The sequence below is a fragment of the Gopherus flavomarginatus genome, chromosome 11 (genome assembly GCF_025201925.1).
Source record: "Gopherus flavomarginatus isolate rGopFla2 chromosome 11, rGopFla2.mat.asm, whole genome shotgun sequence".
Taxonomy (NCBI): domain Eukaryota; kingdom Metazoa; phylum Chordata; order Testudines; family Testudinidae; genus Gopherus; species Gopherus flavomarginatus.
The window spans coordinates 27,121,420-27,142,748 of record NC_066627.1 but is presented as its reverse complement, the minus strand read 5'-3'; the positions used below and the strand labels follow the sequence as shown (position 1 = coordinate 27,142,748).

The following is a 21,329-nucleotide window of genomic DNA, read 5'->3' as shown; positions in this document are numbered from 1 at the left end:
GGTTTGGATCACAGCTATCTTGTCCCTATTGATAGGTGCCTGTATCATTTTTAAAACCATCAATCTGCCTCCTCTGACAGCGATGGTCTTCACACTTATCTCTTAACACCCACACAAAATGGAATTCATTTACACAGAACATTTTGAACAGGAACATCAAATGACAATGCAGAAGAAAAACAATCATCGCGTTGTTTTACTTATTTTAAAATGCTACGCCTAGGACAAAGTGGTGACCTGCCTTGAAATCAGTCCTGACACAAGGAGATTCTGGCTGATGCATCTCTACCAATGGCCCACTAGGCCATTCCTTTCTGCTAGTTAAAAAAGGGTCTGGCAGGATATAGTCAAATTAATACATTTAATACATGCTACATTCGTATCTTATTCTTTATCCTTCATTCTGAATTATGCAAAATACAAACATAAAATCCTACTGCTACAATGTCCCCAGGTCAGAGCTGAGGCATGACAGCAGGACCACCTACAGGAAGCTGGCTCTGGCTCTGCTCCTAGTGTGGGCATAGGACTGAGGTCGCCAGGGCAATCCACCCTGCAACCATCACCAGCATTAATAGGAACAATGTAACAGTGAAAAAATCAGAGCTTTGCTTCTCCTGCAACACAGGGGGACTATCCAGAGGACTGTCCCCTTTAAGGGGGGTCAGGGCCCAGAGGTCCATTGGCCCACCTGTAAGCAAACAATTGCCTTGGTGACTAGTGGACAGCTGACTAATGAGCACCTGAGTCTGATGAAAGGTGACCAACAGTCACATGGCAGGAGGTGCTCCTAGAGGCTAGCAGGACGTGGCTGGTTGCTAGCCTTTCCAGGCCTGTGTGTGAAAGGATTGGGTAGAAGGGGCTTGCAGGAGAGAAGCTGACTAAGAACTATGGCTGGCCTAAATTGTAACCCAGCCCCAGGCAGAGCCATGAGTCTATTTTGGAACCCCACTCTGGGGGAAGGACGGGGTCTCCTGAATGTAGGCCAGGATGCTGTTACTGTTAGCCTCAGGGCAAGGAGCACTGGCTTTGAGGGGCTAAGGAGGAAGGTGTTTATGTTCTATGAAAGGGATTAATAAGTGAGAGTGCTGGGTCTGAGCAAATGACTGCAGGCACCGTGAGGGAGCTGAGGCCATAGAATCTCAGGGTTAGAAGGGACCTCAGGAGGTCATCTAGTCCAACTTCCTGCTCAAAGCAGGACAAATCCTCAGACAGTTTTTTGTTTTGTTTTACCCTAGTTCCCTAAGTGGCCCCCTCAAGGCTTGAACTCACAACCCTGGGTTTTGTAGGCCAGTGCTCAAACCTTGAGAACAGGTTCCTATCACAGTGACCTGGAGGGATGTAGTTTGCATCTGCTATGGATGCGACACCCTTGCCCCATGGTCAGGTGCTGAACTGGAGTCTCTCCATAGGATTACCCTATATCTGGGTTTTCCTGGACATTTCCTCTTTTATGATCCTCTGTTCGGGTGGATTTTTCAAATAGGAAGAAAGTCTGGGAATTTTTGTGGTGCAGATGTTGAAGCTCAGAAGGAGCTGGCTCTGTGCCCCGACTGGCCCCTCCGCTGCCTACAGGTGCTAGATCCTGCCCACCAAGGCCTCAACTGCCTGCCCTGGGGAAAGGGTCTCGCAGGAAGGCGCTGATGGACAGCTGGTGCAGTGTCCTGGGCCTGCACCAGCCACCCTGCCACAGTGACAAGGAGCAACAGTGCTCCGCACCTTGAGAGTGAGGCCCCGGTACCCCTTCCAGCACCTGCCAAACATAGGCATAGTTTGACTTCTATATTTGGGTGTGTGGCTTCAATCAGCCAGCAGGGTCATGGGCGGGGTGGGGAGGGACAAATTCCATGCTAGCCCACAGGGGCACCATTTCAGACTGTGAGGAGAGAAGAGCAACTTCAACTGTGGTTCCAAGGGCTACTTAGGCAACTGAAAACTGTAGTGTTTTTGTGGGTAATAACTTAGAAATATCTGACAGGAGCATTGTATCTAATTCCTATATTAAGAAAAAAGAAAATTAAATAAATATTAGACCCACTCAGCTTTAATACTGACATGTTCTGACTTCTTGTGGCAAGTCACTTATGGGACACTGGTTAGGTTTAAAATTGTAATGTCTATTCTTACTCAGATACTCTTACTAAAGTCAGAAAGGACTATTGTGATCATTTAGTCTGACCTCCTGCATATTGCAGACCACAGAACCTCATCCACCCGCTGCAGTAATAGACCCCTAACCTCTGGCTGTGTAACTGAAGTTCTCAAAGCAACGTTTAAAGACTTCAGGTTACAGAGAAGTCACCATTTACACTAGTTTAAACCTGCAAGTGACCCCATGTTGCAGAAGAGGGTGAAAAAAACCCAGGGTCTCTGCCAATCTGATCCATGGGAAAATTCCTTCCAGACCCCAAATATGGTGATCAGTAGACCCTGAGCATGTGGGCAAATCCCACCAGGAAGATACCAGGGAAAGAATTCTCTGTAGTAACACCGAGCCCTCCCCATCTAGTGATCCATCTCCTGCCACTGGGGGTTTTTGCTACAGGTAGTTGCCAATGGGCCAAGTGCCATTATAGGCAGTCTCATCCTACCATCCCCTCCATAAACTTATCAAGCTCAGTCTTGAAGCCAGTTAGGTTTTTTGCCCCCACTGGTATTCTCCCTCCGTGTTATTTATCTCTCTGCTGTATTTATAGAGAACAGTCATATCTCCCCTCAGCCTTCTTTTGGTTAGGCTAAACAAACCAAGCTCTCTGAGTCTCCTCTCATGAGATAGGTTTTCCATTCCTCGGATCATCCTAGTAGCCCTTCTCTGCACCTTTTTCAGTTTGAATTCTTAAACATGGGGGACCAGAATTGCACACAATACTCCAGATGAGGTCTCCCCAGTGCCTCATATAATGGTACTAACACTTCCCTGTCTCTACTGAAACACCTCGCCTGATACAGCCTAGAACTGCATTAGCCTTTTTCACAGCTGCATCACATTGATGGCTCATATTCATCCTGTGATCAACCAATACACCCAGCTCTTTCTCCTCCTCTGTCACTTCCAACTGACAAATCCCCAGCTTATAGCAAAAATTATTGTTGTTAGTCCCTAAATGCATGACTTTGGACTTTGCACTATTAAATTTCATCCCATTTCTATTACTCCAGTTTACAAGGTCATTCAGATCTTCTTGTATGATATTCCGGTCCTCCTCCATATTGGCAATACCTCACAATTTTGTCATCTGCAAATTTTATTAGCACATTCCCACTTTTTGTGCCATGGTCAGTAATAAAAATGTTAAATAAGATTGGTCCCAAGACTCATCCCTGAGGAACTCCATTAGTAACCACCTTATAGTCTGACAGTTCACCTTTCAGTATGACCTCTTGTAGTCTTTCCTTTAGCTAAGTCCTTATTCACCTTTCAATTCTCATGTTAATCCCCATCTTCTGCAATTTAACAAATAATGTCTCATGTAGAACTGTATCAAATGCCTTACTGATATCCAGGTAGATTAGATCTACTGCATTTCCTTTGTCTAAAAAATCAGTTATGGTCTCAAAGAAAGATATTAGTAACTTTGTTACCACATCTTGAATACAACAATTGAAACAATTGTTGAAAAATCTACAATTACTTTCTTTCATTTAAGCTACTTGCTTTTTGCAGTTCACCAAGCATGGAACAGATCATTTAACTTTAGGAAATATTGTAACAGCCCTTTCTTATCTTTAATCACCCATTAATAAACAAAATTTTGACTCCCTGCCGCAGGGACACAAGCAGCAGCATGTCTCCGGTCTCCTCTGCAGAACTTGTTACATTGCACACTCAGGCTACCTGCCTGAGGCTTGCAGTTTGGGGGTGCAATGCCCTCCCATGCCCCCCCAGCTCCACCTATGCTGCCAGATACCCTTCCCAGTACTCACACACACCTCCAGCACTCCTAACTGTACCCTCTCTTCCAGCTCCCCCTCCTTTCCCCTTGCAGTGTCCTTTTTTTGGGGAACCTGAAAGATGAGAACTTGCCTGTCCACCGGGCTGGAGCAGGAGTTGCTAAAGGTTAATGTGTCCTTTCCATCCCTGGCACAGTGCAGCTGGGTCTTCCTGGGCAGGAGAGTGGCCATGCTGCAGACAGGTTTAATGTCAGCCTGCTGCAGACTATGTTGTTTCATTACACTTAGGGGACAAGAGCAGCAGGGAGTCAGGCTGGAGGCTGCACTATCTGGAGTAAAGTCCTAATCCCTCTGAGCTCCTAAAATTCCTGCATCTCAGATGGGCAGGGCCCAGAACGAGAGAGGGAGAAATCAAGGACATCCAGGGTACAGAAATCTCCTGGAGGAGCTGGAAACCAAGCATACTGGGCCTTTGATTCCCCAAGGGATCGTGCAGCCTGGCCTGTCTCTTGCCCTTGGGTCCCCATGCTGGTTCCAAAGCAGATCTAGCTACCTCCTTGTGTTGGGAGCAGGGTTACCTACAAGTAGGTGCCTATTACATTCAGATAGCCCAAGTGTTCTAAAACTGGGGATTGTGACCTCTCGGGGTCACAAGGTTATTATGTAGGGGGTTGCAAGCTGTCAGTCTCCACCCCCAAGTCCCACTTCACTTCCTGCATTTATAATAGTGTTAAATATTTAAAATGTGTTTTTTAATGTATAAGGGAGAGTCACACTCAGAGGCTTGCTGTGTGAAAGGAATCTGCAGTACAAATGTTTGAAAACCACTGAGATAAACCAAGCTTGAAAAACTCCAGTCCAGGATTTCTGTGACCATCACAGGTGAAAAGTGTTAGCTAAGAAGTAGCTATGTTGGGCATATTTCCCCACCCTCCCCAGTCTTTTAAAAGGGGGTGCAGAAACCTGACTTGGATTCCCATTCCTGTCAAGGTCTGGCTCCAGGTGGCATGGTCCTGTTGGACCCATCTGAAGATATAGAGTTTGAGGAGGGCAGGGCTGCCCAGAGGATTCCGGGGGCCTGGGGCCGTCAGAGGCAGGCAGCTCCGGTGGACCTCCCGCAGGCGTGCCTGCGGAGGGTCCGCTGGTCCCGCGGCTCCGGTGGAGCATCTGCAGGCTTGCCTGCGGGAGGTCCACCGGAGCCACGGGACCGGCAAGCAGCAGGGCGCCCCCTGTGCGGTGAAATGTCTAGAGCTGGCCTTGTTTGGTGGCAGGGGGCCCCCGCTGCGGGTCTTCGGGGCACTTCGGCAGTGGGTCCCAGAATGGAAGGGCCCCCCGCTGCCGAATTACCGCCGAAGACCGGGTTGCACTTCAGCGGCAGGTCCCGCTTCAGCGGTAATTCACTGGTGGGGGGTCCTTCTGCCCTGGAGTGGAAGGACCCCCCCGCCGGCAAAGACCGGGAGTGGAAGAAGCTCCAGGGCCCGGCCCCGCAAGAGTTTTCCGGGCCCCCTGGAGCGAGTGAAGGACCCCACTCCAGGGGCCCCGAAAAACTCATGGGGGCCCCTGCGGAGCCCGGGGCCTGGGGCAAATTGTCCCTCTTGCCCCCCCCTCTGGGCAGCCCTGGAGGAGGGGGATTAAATCTCCCAAAACACAGGACTGGGCTCTTGCTTTAAAGGAGCAATGCAAACCTGTAGCAGCCAGCGGGAGGAGACACTGAGGCAGAATGAGGGGAAAAATCTCTGACACAGGCAAGGTAATGCCATTTCTGTCCTGCCTGGTGTTGTGAAGAACCAGACCCCAGAATGCCCTGCAGGCAGCAGACCCAGTGCACAGGCGATGTGTGAGATCATGTGATAAGTTCAACTCTCTTCCCTTCCTTCTCAGCTCTACTCACGCCCAGGTGTCAGGACAGGACTCTGAGCTGGTGGAGGCACATGCTGAGGAGCTGGAACAAGGTGTAAATTAAAACAGGGAGAGGACTACTTTCCCTGCCACCTAGCCCCTCCTGGGAGCAGCACATCTCTCTTCAGCCCCTTTACTGTCCATGCACTGGGTTTGACTCGAGGTCATGTGTGTGGGAGTGTCCATTACACTCCTGCTCTGCGATGTGAGTCTAAGATACTGTAACAAACACAGTGAGGAGGCTGGAAGGAAGGTTAAAGTAACAACAACTTAGTCTCATTCAGACGCCTCTCTCTACTCGGCCTTGTGTGTCTCTAGCTACACGCCTATAAAATTGCTGTGTGAGTATATCATGTCCATTACGCTATGCTGTGCACTACGGGATGGAGCTCTAGTGCACGGTGTATTTTTGCTATGTGATGTGGGTAGAGCGTGTGCACATACACTGTACCCTTTGGCTTGGAAAGATTAGAGTTTTATCAGTAAATATTGATTTCACTGCATACACCCAAATCAACAAAAATGTTTCCATGGATAAGAGAAATGTACAGATGGGAAGGGAAGAAAAATGCTGCTTAAAATCTTATTCGTGTTTGATTTAGGGCTATTTCCTTTGTATATTTTGACACGTGATGTTGACCATGGGTTTTAACGGTTTTAAAACTAACGTTCTGAATCTGTCTCCTGTCATTAAATAACTGTCTGATCCCTCGCCCCATAATGTCTTGCAAGTATGAAAATTTAAATAAATAAAAATTGGGGGGAAAATGCTTGAAAATAAACATCACTATTATCCGTCAATTATTTTAAAAAAACTAATTCTGTCATGCCTATCATGTAGTGCACAGTGAATATACGCTATGCCTAGTGCATTATAGGATGTGTGTGAAGTATGTATGTACTACACTATATAAGACTCAGGTTCAATTCTCAGGTATGGAGGGGGGGTGAATCTGGAGTAATCCCATTGAAGTGCCCCCTATGGGAGATGAGTTAATAAGAAAAACCATGTAATGCCACACTGCTAGATGGTGTGATAAACTGTGAAGCAAGAGCCCGCATAGGTTGCAGATAACGTAGTTTATCCTGCAGTTCATTCTCTCTAATAATGGTGCCTCTTAAAAACACACTGCGAATGACTAGCCCTAGCCTTCACCTACCGTATATTGAGATTTAAGAAAATCTTTCTTCTGTGAGCAGTGGGGGACGATTGGAGTAAAATAATGCTGACATTTCTCTATCCCTCGTGCTACCCACCCCTCCCCGGTTGGTGGAGAGTGTCATAAAGCCAGGGCTGTGTATTTCACCCCATTCCCCTCAGAGTTTCTCCTTCAGTTCACCATAGATTGCTGCTCCTCCTCCCCGCTTCTAACATGCATGTGATTTATTTCCTCAGGAAAGCTCCGCACTGAGGCAGCAGCTGTCTGTCAGTGGGGTTCCTGCTCTTACCCAGCTGTACAGCTGGCTTTGGCTGAGGCCAAGGAGCTTAAGCGACTGACCGAAGGTCACCCACAGAGCCAGGAACTCAGGGTGGGATTAGAACCAAAAGACTCTCCAAGACCCTAGCTGCTAACTGCTAGGTTGCCCTGCCTCATAACATGCTCCACAAGGGTAGCTTACGCTTGCTGCATGGGAAACGCCCAGGTTCAGGTCTAGCCTCCTGTTTCCCAGCCTCCTTTAGATATCTTCCTGGAGGGGAAAGAGAGTGGCCCTCCTACTGGCTTGGCAGTCCCCAGGTTGGGGCAGGGGGGATAGGGATGGAGACGGGGATGGCAGGATGAGCCATGCTCATTGGTCTGCTAGGAACCTTCATAAAACCCAGAAAGCCAGGAAAGTGCTTTATATGGGGAAACAGACTAGTTGGGCCTCTTCCCTGCAGAAGAGCTGGGCCATTGCATTGCCTTGCAGACAAAAAGTGGTTTGGCAATGGAGTGTGAGCAATGTGGTGAGGTGGCTGAGATGTTAAATAAAACCCCAGAAGAGCTAGGGTAGACGGAAATCCTAGTCTGTACAAGGAGTTAGGGGCCAAATCCTCAGCTGCTGTAAACTGCTGGAACCCCAGGGAAGTGAGTGGAGTTTCATCCCTGGATAACAGGACCTCACTGATGCCATTTTTAGCCTTGTACTACAAGATAGAGCACAGCACAGACACTTAGGAGACCTGGGTTCTAGGCCTGGCTCTGCCACTGGCCTGTTGGGAGCCCCTGGGCATGGAGTAGATGGGTGGACCATCAAACTCAGTGCCCTGCCTCTGGCTGTGGACAATACCTGCTGCCTCAGAAGAAGGCAGGTGTCACATGCCCATAATGCACCTGGCCAATCACACACAAAGCGGAATGAATTCTTCTCTGATTGCCTCAAGCAATTAGCTTTCACCCAGAGCAGTAGGAGATTTGATTGCTATTATCTTAACATGAATAGCTGAAAACATTCTTGCTAATGTAGGATTCCTGTCCTCTGTTATTCTCTCTGTTCTATGCATATGCATTGGCACATCCATATGGCTGGGCCACAGCCTGACTGTATAATTTATTCTCCTCAATTGTCCTTGGCCTTTATGCCTGTCCAATTGTCTAAGCTGAGGCTGCACTGCCTCTTCCTGTCACTTCTCCAGCATACTCCTGTCCATGGTCTGTGGTTGCCCTTCCAGCACATGGGAGAGCATCCCCATCTGCTGAGATGCTCTGAAGCATCTGACACACCAATCTGCAAGACAATGTGATGGGGAAGGAAAAGGAGCCAAACGAAAGCTGGTGGGAGCCAAGGTTTTTAAGGATGCTAATAAGGGATAATGTCACCTTTTGTATTTCTGCGAGCCATGCCTGGGTTGTCATCAACGCCCCGCCCTTGCTGCTCAAGCAGCTCTGCATATGGTGACAGGCTGGCTCCAGGCTTTTAAAATAGACAGGTAACATTATCTTTCATTAGTGACCCAAGCAATTCCTTAAAGGTGCCTGAGTGGAAAGAGGAATGAACGCTTGGCTATTCATTGAATGTTTTCCTTATAGCCACACCGCCCATCTTCTCTCCACCCCCATCCACAGTCAGCCCTAGTGGGCTGAACATGAGGTTCCCTGGAAAGACAGATCCGTTGAGTGAACTCTCCGGGCAATGTCAGAACCCTTTGTTTTATAAGGCTGGGCTAAAGTGACTGTCACTGCAGGGACTAGTCTTAACTGGTCGTTTGCTTCCAATCTATGGCTCAAAATGCACAAAACACAATCATTAAATACACCTGCCTGCCCACTAAAATAGGCTGATGGTGGGTGGAATTGACTGGCATTGCCATAGGGGAGGCTTAACCATCTTTTCTATGAGGTGAGATCATCTGCCTGTGTGGGATGTTCAATTGGCTTCACCCACAAGGATCAACTATAGTCACCGTGGAGAGTGAGCAGCTGGATTTACAGTACTGGGGGGTCAACTGGCTCTGCCAAGGGGGTGAGCTGGAGTTGCCAAGGAGTGGGATCCAACGGAGTCACTGGTGGGATGATCAGCAGGATTACCTCTGGGAAGGGATCAGCTGGACTGCCACTGGGTGGGAGTCATATGGATTCAAATGGAGGCCAGAGATCAGTTTGATCTCAGGTGGTGAATAAGGTATGGTGCTTTCTCTCTGATTTAAGAAGATCTTTCTTCTGAGAGCAATGGGGGGTGATTGGGGTATAAGGATGCTGTTTTAACAGTACATGTTTAAATAAACAAGTATCCTTAGCTATGTTAGAAATCCCATCTTTGAGTTTTAGCACTGAAACAATTATTAAAAAATCTCATTTGCTTTTCAGCATTAATGCAGGTTTTTTTCTGCTTGGCAATGGAAACCAGCTAGTCAGTTGCTATGATTATTTCATAATTTGCTGCCCACTGAATCAATTCCACTTTTAGTCAGTTTCACTTTCAAGATCCCATGCATAAGGCTAGATAAGTCACACAGCAGGTGTGTTGCAGGGCTGGGAGCAGAACCCAGGACTCCCGATTACCAGGCCTGTGCTTCAGCTACTTGCCCATATTACCAGCTGGGATTTTTTATTCTGTTTCTCCAGTGTAACAGGATCTTCATTTCCAGGAAAACGGCAAATTATAGCCCTGTCCCTGAAGCAAAGCAGCCCAGGCAATGGTGATCTCAGTGGGGACCTCAACCTTGGAGCTGTGACCGAGCAAGAAAAAGCTTCTCAGGCCAGGCCCATGAGTGTCTCAGTAAAACTACTGCTCTGGTCATATGTATTGCAGCATCTTCCTCAGGGGTACAGGATAACATGAACATAAACCTGGGCACTTGTCCGAGAAGAGACATTTGCCATCCCATCACATTACCATAGCTCTGTGCAACACACACATCCGGTCCATCATCCCCATTAAGAGGTCCGGTAACCACGGAAACACAAATGGCCACATGACAGAGAGCCAATCTGATCCTCAGCTCCTCATTTCCCTTGACTCCAGCAAGGCCCGGGCACAGTATTTGACAGCAGATTTTTATTCAGCCCCCTAAAATAATGGGACGGACGCCCATGATTTGCTGACAATCCAACTGCTAAGGCCTTGTTATGCTGGCTGGGGGCCGAGTGCTATTAAATGAAGTCACGCAGAGGCCAAAAAATAGCAGCCTGCTTGTATTAAGGAGTTTGAGTTTGAGCTCTGGGGTCCACATGGCTCTTAAATATGGCTAGAGAATGTTAATCACCCCTTTCTCCTCCTCTCCTCACTCCTCTTTCTCAGCTTTGTAATAACCTTCATTGTCTTGGCTTGTAGAACTTGCAAGGCACTGGCTCAGATGCCTTGGGGAGGAGCAGGATGGAAATGCTTAGAGGGATAGAGGGAGCCTGGGGAGAGCTTTCATTTCAGTGATGTGTGAATCTTTTTTGTCTCTGTGACTGCAGGATCATCTCCAGAGGGAGCGGGACCAAAGAGGGAACTAGCAAGAAGGCTCCTCAGTGTCACCCGTGAAGTGATGCTGTAGGAAACCCCTGGACCATGAAGGGGTTAGGAGATAACAGAAGCCGCCACCTCTCCGATAACCTGGACTCCCCTCAAGACTCTCTTTATGCTGCCCAAGACAGGAACCCTTACCTCCTCAGTCCCACTGACTCCTACCCTGTGGACCCCCGGTTTCCAGCCCAGAATTCCCTCCATAGTGACTGTCTCCTCCCACTCAACAACCAGATTTCCAACAGCAGCACTTTCCCCCGTATCCATTACAACTCCCACTTCGAGGTCCCGGACGAGAACCCCTTCCCAAGCCATGCCCAAGCCACTAAGATCAACCGCCTCCCCGCAAACCTCTTGGACCAATTTGAGAAGCAGCTGCCCATCCACCGGGATGGCTTCAGCACCCTCCAGTTCCAGAGGAGTGACGCCAAGCACCGGAGCGAGAGCCCCGGGCGCATCCGACACCTGGTGCACTCCGTCCAGAAGCTCTTTGCCAAGTCGCAGTCCCTGGAGGGCCCCACCAAGGGCAGCGTGAATGGCAAGAAGGGCACGGAGGACCCGAAGCAGAACCGGAGGAGCAAGAGCAAAGACCGGGCAAAGACCACCGAGACCAAACGCAGGCCCAGGTCCAACATATCAGGCTGGTGGAGTTCGGACGACAACTTAGACAGCGACACCTGCAGCTATCGCAATCCAATGGGCCTCATGACCCTGGGCAGGCAACCTGACCACAGCCAGCCTAGGTACTTCATGCACGCATATAACACCATCAGTGAGCACATGCTGAAATCCTCCAAGAGCAATAACGACCTCAAGGTCACCCCCTGCGCCAATATCCCCATCAGCAATGAGTCCAACTACATCAAACGGGGCTCCTGGTCCACGCTCACCCTTAGCCATGCCCGGGAAGTGTGCCAAAAGGCCTCTGCCACCATCGACAAAGCCCTGCTGAAATCCAAGTCCTGCCAGCAAGACTTAGCCTATCATTACTTGCAGGTGGGTGCTGCACTGGGGTTTGCTTCTGGTCTCTGCTAGGGGTGATGTTCCACTTGGTAAGGAGGGCTCTGGCTCAGTAAGCCCTGGGGCACTGCTTTGGTCTAACCAAAAAATTAAACCACTCCTGCTCCTTTAGCCATCAGCACAAGTCATTCTGATTTCTCCCCTACCCCTTTATAACAGAATAATTTACAGAGCAGCCCACTGGGGTGCTACCAGGGAGAAGAAACAGCAACTGCAGGTGAAGTCTGAGTCAAATACTCCACCAGTCTTTCAAAGCATACCTGTAAAGGGCATTGGAGCAGCCATGTGTGCCTAGGGTGCCCCTAGATTGCTTGCCCAGAATGGGGTGGCTCCCTGGCCAGATTCAGATGCACTTCCCAATATCTTTTTCATGCCCAAGGCCTATTGCAAATGTGACCCTTCAGAGCAAAGCTCTGTTGCCAGGGAAATGACCCAGTTCTGTGCTCGGCTCACTAGGATGCATCTATCCCTAAAACTAACTTGATGTGTTCTGTGTCTGTAGAGCATCTAGTTCAGTGGGCGCTTGGTCAAGGAGTGGGGCCGCTTCTGGGTCCTACTGCAATACAATGACAATAATTCACCACAAGCCAAATATTCCATATAGGGGCATCTGATTTGTACCCACAATGACACACCTGTTCAGGACCAGCACTATAAACCACTGTTCACTATGTGGTATGTGTTTCCCCAAGTGGCTAATCCACATAAAAAGATAAAAGCCTACTATTCCCACCAGTTAGTCCTCTAGCTCAAGTGAAAGCAGCTGACAATTTAATGTTGAAGGGTCCCAGGTTCAAACTGTGCTGGATCATTGCATAAGGATGTTTTGACACATGTCAATATTTCAATAGGCGCCTCTTAAGAACACAAAACCTAATGCATGCTTAGACAGGGGAATACAAATAAGAGGCCAGGCCTGGGGGCGTAATCAGCTGGGCTGTGTTTGTAAATCACACGAGTGCATTTTTAACACAGAAGCATCAGTGGCTCTTCTGGCAGTGGGTTTGTGGTGTTCAAGGTGCGATTAATTATTGAAAAGCAGCCTGTTCCTCAAGCCTTGCTTTCCACTTCCCGCAAATCAAATTACTGAGGAATTTATTGGATCAGGAATGTTTTAGTTGTTTTCCTTTGTGTTAAAGTGTTACGAGGTTGAATAGGCAGCCACAAATTACTCCAAGCCACCCAACACTAAATACACAACATGGGGAAAGCCAGAGTGCAGATGAGAGCAGAATGAAATAACAGAGAGAAAAGGAAACTGCTCCAGCACACCCAGGCTGCCAGCCACCAGCCCTCCTGAAGTCAGCTGGCCAGATCTTCTAGACCCTTACTAAGTTATTACCACTTCACTGGAAGTTTGGCCTGCAAGAGGATCTCAGGGTAAAAGAAAGCATTACTTAGTGAAATAAATAATGAACTGCTCCTGAATTGCTTGAGAATATGACCCGGGATTGTGGCCACAACTGTGTCTCCAGCCCAGAGAGGAGGCAGACAGCCCAGATCTTCGGCTGGTATGAGTCGGGGCAGCTCCACTGAAGCTGAGAAACAGCAGCTGGGACATGGTTCCTTAGTCCCACTCCAGTCTGTGTAGGCAGCTTCCCAGGGCACAGAATCTTTAGGGCTATAAACCTGGCAGGATAGTTTCAAGGCATTGCCCTTACAGGGACAGATGCTGTCCCTGTAACTGTATGAGCGGCAGCAGCCAGGGCCACATCCTACCATCCAGCGTGCACCAAAGGGCTGCTCCTTGCACTGCTAGGTAGTATCAGCCTAGGATCTGGGATTTACTTCCTATGGAAATGAAATTCGTGGGCTGAATCTGACTTTGACATGAGAGAGACCTGGGGCCTCACATCAGGAAGGGCTCGGAGAAGAGATGTGGTACGAAAGCTGTTACCGAACTGTGCTCTGTAAGTTCCCTGGCAAACTCAGCTGAGCGTGGAGTGGCCCTGGGCAATCTGTGTAGGTTCAGGTAGCAGTAGGTGAGACTTGGTGGGTGTGTACGTTCCCTCCACGACCTCTTTCCCGAAGCCAGGCAAAGCCTAGTGGTTTGGGATGAGTTTCCCTTTGGGCTTTTGGGGTTCCAACCTCAAATTCCAAGCATGACCCTCTGCAAAGCCAACCAAGGGGAAGAGTCAGCTCCAAGCCCTGTGCACTCAACCAGCCAATTCCTCCACAGACCTCTCAGGGAGATCTAGTTGGCGGGAGAGGGTCAAATTCCCCATGTAACCTAGGTGAACGGCTAGGTGAGCAGCAGTGCTGAGAGCTCCGGCTAGTCATTCTCAGGCAGGGATGGTCATGCATTGAACACCAAAAGGCAGGGAGGAGCATCCTCTGTCAAAGACGTGTAAAATCTAAACAGACCCTTCCGTTGTGTGTCTCTCTCCGGAAGCTGGGGAGCAGTGCAGTGACTGAGGTGACATCTCTCTGGCTCCCAAAGGAGCTCTGCATGCCTCAAACTCAGGCTGGAAGGCAACTGTGCCTTGCAGGAATCATGGTTAAAACTGGAAATGGGCCCAAGGAGCAAAGCCAGGCTCCAGAGTCCAGACCCAGAGATAGTCTTCCCCACAGCTTGAGGGTGTGCAGGTCTGGGGCTTGGGCTCAGGAGGGTCTCCAGAGGAGAAATTTTAAACCTGAGCTATCTGCCCCAAAAACTAAGAAGCAGTTCCTTGGGGGAGGGGTGGGAAACAGTGTGGCTACACCAAACCCTGACCTTGAGCCCTGGCACAGGCCTGGTTTGAGCACTGAGAAAGGTCACTGAATTTTTTTAAACCCTCCCCTTGCCCTTCAGTTCAGCATGTTATGCTCTGTGCTGCCAGGTCCGGACACAGGGCCCCCAAACATTAGGAGCCCAGCCTGGAGCCATTTACAGCCTGGTTAGAAAGGCCCCAAAGTCTTACCAGGAAGCTAGTCCTCCTGAGGGTTCCAGACCCAAAGGCTTTGGGTGAGGGTCAGCTCCACAGCCATGTTTCTGGGTGTTTCTCTGGCCCTTCAGAGCTTTTAACCCAGCTGCCGGTGCCTGATCCAGCTCCCATCAAAGTCCATGGGACTCTTTCTATTGGTGCTGGAGCGGACCCTGGGTAAGGCCTGTGGATGCAAAGCTACATCATTGGCCCCACACTGGAGAGGTGACGAATGAGTTGTCAGGTGCAGAGGTATGCTCCCTGTTGACTGATTCCTATCTGTTGCCCCTCCTCTCCCCTACGGCACTGGCTAGGAGGACTGTAGTAAAGTGGTCGTCAAGGGGTTAATGGGGTGACTCAGAGTATTATGGGCTGGAGCTATGCTCTACCCCTCTCTTACTTCCTGTTTAAGAGAGGGGGGTGTTTCCCCCACCCTGACATGGCTGCATGCAGCAGGAGGTTCCCATCCTGCAACACTGTAAGTAGAGGGTGTTTCTTGTGCACCTGGCTGTCCCGTTACAAGTAGGGCTTTGTGTCTGGGGCAGGAGGCAGGCCTGGCGGAGGAACTGAAGAAACTTTACTGCAAAGAGAGGTGTCCGGAGCCATTCAGCTGCCAAGCAGGCATTGAACGTTGACTACAAGTGTCCAAAGCGAGGGGCTGCATGTTGCAGTTGTTCTGGGCTCGGTGGGATGATGCAAGTGCGAGTTGATCAGCAGCTTCAGTCCCCCACCCTCTGGGGCCGCGATAACATCGATGGGCCCAGATGAAGCAGGGAGCTCCCAAGCCAGTCAGGAGCTGCAGTCAGCACTTCTCTAGCCTGCAGCAGCTTCGTATCATAGGAGTTTATCTCCTTGGGGTGCATTAAGCACTAGGTCTCTGAGGCCTCATTTTAGGACCCCTAGTGCCATGCAGCTCTTTGCCTCCTCCCACACTTAGCAGGCCTGCAAGTGGCTACCCAGCCCTGCCCTTGGGGTTGCCAACTTTCTTTTGGCACAAAACCAAACACCCTAGCCCCACCTTTCCCTGAGCCCCCACCCCGAGGCCCTGCCCCCCAGCTCACTACATGCCCCCTCCCTCAGTGGCTGACTTTCCCTTACCCTCACTGTTCTGGGGCAGGGGGTTGGGGTGCAGGAGGGAGTGAGGACTCTAAATGGGGGTGCAGGCTCTAGGGTGGGGCTAGAAATGAGGAGTTCAGGATGCAGAAGGGGTCTCCGGACTGGGCCAGGGAGTTGAGGTGTGGGAGGGGGTGAGAGCTGGGGGTGCAGGTTCTGGGGTGGGGCTAGGGATGAGGAGTTTGGAGTACAGGAGGGGGCTCCAGGCTGGGGGGTGAGGCCAAGGGATTTGGAGTGTGGGAGGGGGCTGTGGGTTGAGGCAGGGGGTTGGTGTGTGGGAGGGGGTACAGGCTCTGGGCTGGTGCCGGGGATGAGGGCTTTGGGATGTAGGAGGGGGCTTCAGGTTTGGGGGGGCTCAGAGCTGGGACAGGAGGTTGGGGCTTGGGGTTGGGGTGTGGGCTTACCTCGGGTGGCTCCCCGTCAGCGGTGCAGTGGGAGGGCTAAGGCAGGCAGCCTGCCTGTCCTGGAGCACTGCACTGTGTCCCGAAAGTGGCTAGCAGGTCCAGCTCGTGGGGGGGCTAGGGGAGCAGGAGACTCTGCAGTGTACACTGCTCTCGCCCGCAGGCACACCCCCGCCCCCCGCCCCAGCTGAACCAGTGCTTGGGGCAGGGTCAGCGCTCGTTGTGGAGTCTTCTCCCTCCCCCCCCACTAACCTCCCCTCCCGCCTAGGAGCGGAACCTGCTGGCCGCTTCCGAGGCGCAGCGCGGTGCCCCAGGACAAGTAGGGACTATCCTGCCTCGGCTCCGCAGCACCGCTGACCAGACTTTTAACGGCTTGGTGAACCCGGACACCTGGTCACCCTGTCTGCCCTCCACAGCCAGGCTGCCCCTTCTTTGTCTCTGCTCCTTTGTGTCTTCCTGCTTGTTTCCCACAGGAAGCCTTAGCCATTCTCTCCACCTGTGTGTGTGCATGTACATGTATGTGCCTGAATGCTTGCGTGTGCACACATGTGTGCATGCTTATATTTGCATGCATGCGCATTTGTGTTTGGGCATGTGTTCCTTTGAGCGTGTACGTGCATGCTGTTGTGTATGTGATTTATCCCTATGTCCGTATGCATGTTTGCACCTGTACATGTGTTTGTGTGCATGCTCCTGTGCGTGTAAACAAGGCGGGGATGCACATGTATGAGTGCATGTTTGTGTGGGTGGTGTACGTGTACTTTCAGAATTGCTGGTTGTCCCTAAAACTCCTCCATCTAGCTGGCTCCAGCTGAAGCAATGGTCACAGAGTGGCTCTTCTGTATATACCCACAGCCTGGAAGGTGGATTTTCCACTTCACTGCCCTTCCCTTTAAGTTAACGCTCTGTTTGTTTGGGTGATTAGGGAATGCTCTTGGCAGACTCATGGTGGGGGAGCGCTCTGGAGTGTTCCAAGCCCCCTCCCCACTCCACTCATTATCCTTTGGCTAAGAATGAGGGACTATTTCCCCAAAAAACAGAACAAGGAAGCCGAATGGCTGTCGTGCTGCTGGAATGGGTCCATTTGTCCCAGCACTTTGCAGGGATAGGGTCACGAGTGCTGGGATAGGATTTCAGCCAGCAGGCAATGTCCGAGGCTGCAGTTTACAAGGGAGAATAGTGCTTGTGTGACTCTCCTCTCTGGGATCTAGGAGTCAGAGAAAGCCCCGTCCAGGGGATGCCAAATGATGGCAAGGAAGTGGAAAAAAACTAAGGTGACGCCATAAATCCCATGGGAGTTCCCATTACTTACAAGGGGCCCTGCTCCCCAGGGAGTCCTTGGGCATTTGCCATTGTCCCTTGTCACTGAGATCAGGATTTGCCCCCAGCTGACCTGTCAGCTAGCTAAGCACCTGGATCCTGATTGAACCCCTGTTCCTGTCAATGGCAAAACCTCCTTGGACTGCAGTGAGAGCAGGGATGGGCCCATGGTCAGTTGCAGACAGTGCTGGGGTACGTGCAAGGTGAGGGGCAATAGAAAAAACCTAGCACCCTTCTGTCAGAGACCTCACAGCCACTCCTGGATGGTGTGTGTATTATCGTCCCCAGTGGGGAGAACATCCCCTACAGGCTGCTCTAATTCATGCATGGGCCACAGGTTACTTGCAGGCTTAAACTAGTGGATTCTCTGTACGTTGAAGTCTTTAAATCATGATGTGAGAATGTCAGTGACTCAACCAGAGGTTAGGGGTCTATTACAGGAGTGGGTGGGCAAGGTTCTGTGGCCTGCGATGTGTAGGAGGTCAGATTTGATTATCATGATGGAGACCATCTGACCTTAAGTCTCTGAGTCTGTCAGAGGCTATGTCACTGACTTCTGTAGAGTTACTCCTGATTTACTCCACTATAAGTGAGAGGAGCATCAGTCCTGCTTTTCATATTGACATGGAAGCAGGAACAAGATGGTGTAACAGAGAAACAGAACCCCAATGAATGTCAGCTTGTTTGTCCTGCAGGGGTGTGTCTGCTGGTTTAGGGCACCGGAGCTCTGTTTCCTTATCATGTTTTCTTTAACACTAGAGACTGCACCTAGGGGCCAGATTCTCAGCTGTTGTCAGTCAGCGTAGATTTCAGCAGTGCTGCATCTGTTTACGTGAGCTGAGGATCTGGGCCTGGATCTTCATCCATGTCTCAAGACAGCAGAGCTTTAGAGGACGTGAGCCAGGTGTTTAAAGGACTTTGGATGTAGACAGTTGCCCAGTGGGATTCTCAAAGCCACCTGAGGTGCCTAGACGTGTTTGAAAATCCCACTAGGTGCCTAGCTGACTGTTTAGGCGCCTAAATCCTTTAAAAAAACCTGCCACTCTGCCAGTGAGTGATATCTGGGAACCTGAATAGGAGCTTTCTACCGACCTTGTGCGGTCACTAACAACTAAAACTAGTTGTTCCACCCTGGTGCATCAAATTCAACCCATTTCCATCAAAAGAGCTTTTTGCCTTCGATGCCCCTCAGTTGGTCATTTGAGCATCTTGAGATGCCTTTGACCTTTGCATCTGGATTTCTGCTTTTGCAGGACACAAAGTAGTGGAGGTGGGGAGAACAAGAGACAGACAACATGGCTAGAAGTGGATGGTTGCTGCAGTGTATCTGTTAGTTTCTAATCAGTGAAGTCGATGGAGATTGTCAATAGGACAGTGCTTCATAGTAAATATATTGTGTTGGTGTTTTGGCATTGATGGTTTTTCACATGGCTTTGGCAAAAGACTGCCCCAGCAACGAGATACTGAGGCAGTAGAGTTCAAGAAAATTACTCAGTTGGCATCTCAGAATATCCAACACCCTGCCTGCATATGGCACCATGTTAGCTTGCACTGCACAAGCCTAGCTAGCAGCCGATTCTGACACAGCATGATGTAGTGCTTAGACCAGGGACCTGGGCATAGGGGACCTGAGTTCTTATCCCTACCCTACCACTGGACCTGTAGGGTGAATATGAGTGAGTCACGTAGGTCAAGATTTTCCAGTGACTTGTGACAGTGTGAGCCCAATGAATTCTAGAGGGGGTTCAGAAAGTGCTGAGCAGCTGCCCTTGGAAATTCAGGCTCCTTTAAGGTGTCTCAGGTTGGGCACCCAAAATCACAAGTCAGTTTGGAAAATCATGGCTTTAACCTCTCAGTGCTGCAGCTCCCACCTGTAAAGTGGGGCCAGCATTTCTTCCTTTCTCCCAGCCTTTGCCTTACCCAGCTGGGAAGCTCTCTGAGGCAGGGACCGTCTCTCACAAGGTGTATGTACCTAGCACTATGGAGCTTTGATCTTGGTTGGGGCCTCGAGGCTATACATTCAGGCGCCTGCATTTGTCCATCAGAGTGGGTGATTAGCTGTCTCTTTGCGCTGGCCCTCCCCGCTTTGCATTCCCACCATGTGTCCAGGGCAGATAGCAAACCGAGAAAGGATCATTTCCATTTCCTCAGCTGGGTTTCGGACTCCCTCTGCTCCAGACCCGCCAGTCTGAGTTGGGCACGCAGCTGTGCAGACTGGTGCCGTGAGTGCTGTCAGTGCCAAGCGGCTGAGTGCTCCTGACGTGCAATTAACAAGGTGAGGATAAGGCAGGTGGAGAAATCCAATCTCCAGTCAGACATGACTCGGAGGCGGCCAGTGTAAAAGTGCTTCCAGAAGCCTCTTGTCACCTTCATTAGGAAAGGTCAAAACCAATCACCCCAGCGGTGATTTGAGAAGAACAGGGCTGTTATTAGGATGATCTGTCATGACAGCCAGCTCACCATCCCCAGGGACATGCAGCAGCATGTTCCAGAGCCAGTGGCCACTCCCCAAAGCCTCTCTGCCCTGTGGTCTGTCTGGACGGCCATCCTGCCCTTGGCGCACACCCCAAGCCAGAGCACGGAGCTGGGGTGCAGGTCACAGAAGCAAAGCACCTCCTGAGGCAGAGCTAACAATTGGGGCTGAGGCGGGTGACACACAAACCTCTCCCCACTGGAGGTTTGCACTGAATGTGTCACAAGTATGGGGATTTGGGCAGCCTCAGCCTGGTCTCCAGCAGGGATTTGGCACAGAGCCCAATGCTGTGGCAGCGGCTGAGCACCTCCCCTTGAGGAGGCAACATACCAAACAGCTGGATTAACCCAGTCTGGATCGGTAGGGGGGCAAGTGGGTTTTGGGGGGGAACTGACAGAGAGAGGGCCAGGGAGTCTCAGGAAGGCCAAGAAACCTGGAACCAAACCCCACCCCAAAGTGAGGACCTGGAGAGGCCTCTACTCCCACAGGCTTGGCCTCATCTGGCACAAACGGTGCTGTCTCTCTGGCTCTGGGCATGATGGGGAGGGACCCAGTGCGGAATAACCGCCGAGGCCTGCTCACCCCCTCAGGGAGTTGGGCCTGCTAGGCTGGATTTCATGGGAGTTTTGCCAGTGACTCTGCTGGGATTTCAGCCAGAGCCCCCAGGAGAAGCTGTGGGGCACCTCAGGGAACATTATCCAGCCCAGCCCTCCCAATGATTTGGGTCCAACTCAGCCTTCTGCACTGACATGCTGTGCTGGGCCTGGAGTGCCCTTTGCCCAACTGTAAAGAGACATGCCAGGGATTAGACTGCATATGGGTGATAATAGTATCCCACAACATCTGCTCCATAACAATTTCCACCCTCCTGCACCAGGCATAGGCCACTTGCTAACTGCCGAGGGCAGGCAGCAGTGCCCCAAGGTCAGCTTAGTGCATCCTGGGCCATTTGGAGCTTTTCTGCATCTTCCTTTTTCTCAAAGACAGCTGGTCTTTGGACACCAGATCCAGCCAAGATGGGCCATTGGACTGATCTGCTTTGACAATTCCTGAGTCCCTACCTCGGTTCTCTTTCCCCCTTAAGCTTGTTGCTCTCCATAAGGCCCCTGAGTTCCCACCGGCTACCCAGAGGACTCAGTCGGATTGTCTCTCTTTTCAGTGAAAAAAGATAGTGAGCCTGACAAGCCGCCTGACTAGGAGCCCGGCTGCTTGTGGTCACGAAGTGGAGTAAGAAAATGTCAACAGTAGCAATGCTGCCCAAGCAAATGGCATCAGCACTTGGTTAAACCAGCAGCTCTCAAACTTTCCCACCCCAGGATCCCTCCCACCTCCGATTAGCAATATGGGGCAGACGGGGTGGCCGTGACCCCCGATGCCTGT

The 21,329-nt window shown here is 50.6% G+C and overlaps 1 protein-coding gene across 4 annotated transcripts in view; it reads left to right on the top strand.

Annotated features, from left to right (window-relative positions):
* The window catches only part of DLGAP4 (DLG associated protein 4), a 341,768-nt gene that overhangs the window by 223,123 nt on the left and 97,316 nt on the right, over positions 1 to 21,329 (top strand). For all 4 annotated transcript variants that reach the window (XM_050917280.1, XM_050917281.1, XM_050917283.1 and 1 more), the window contains exon 3: positions 10,671 to 11,715. In XM_050917280.1, coding sequence (XP_050773237.1) covers positions 10,765 to 11,715 — 951 coding nt within the window. In that variant the 5' untranslated portion in view covers positions 10,671 to 10,764. The remainder of the gene's footprint in view (positions 1 to 10,670; positions 11,716 to 21,329) is intronic.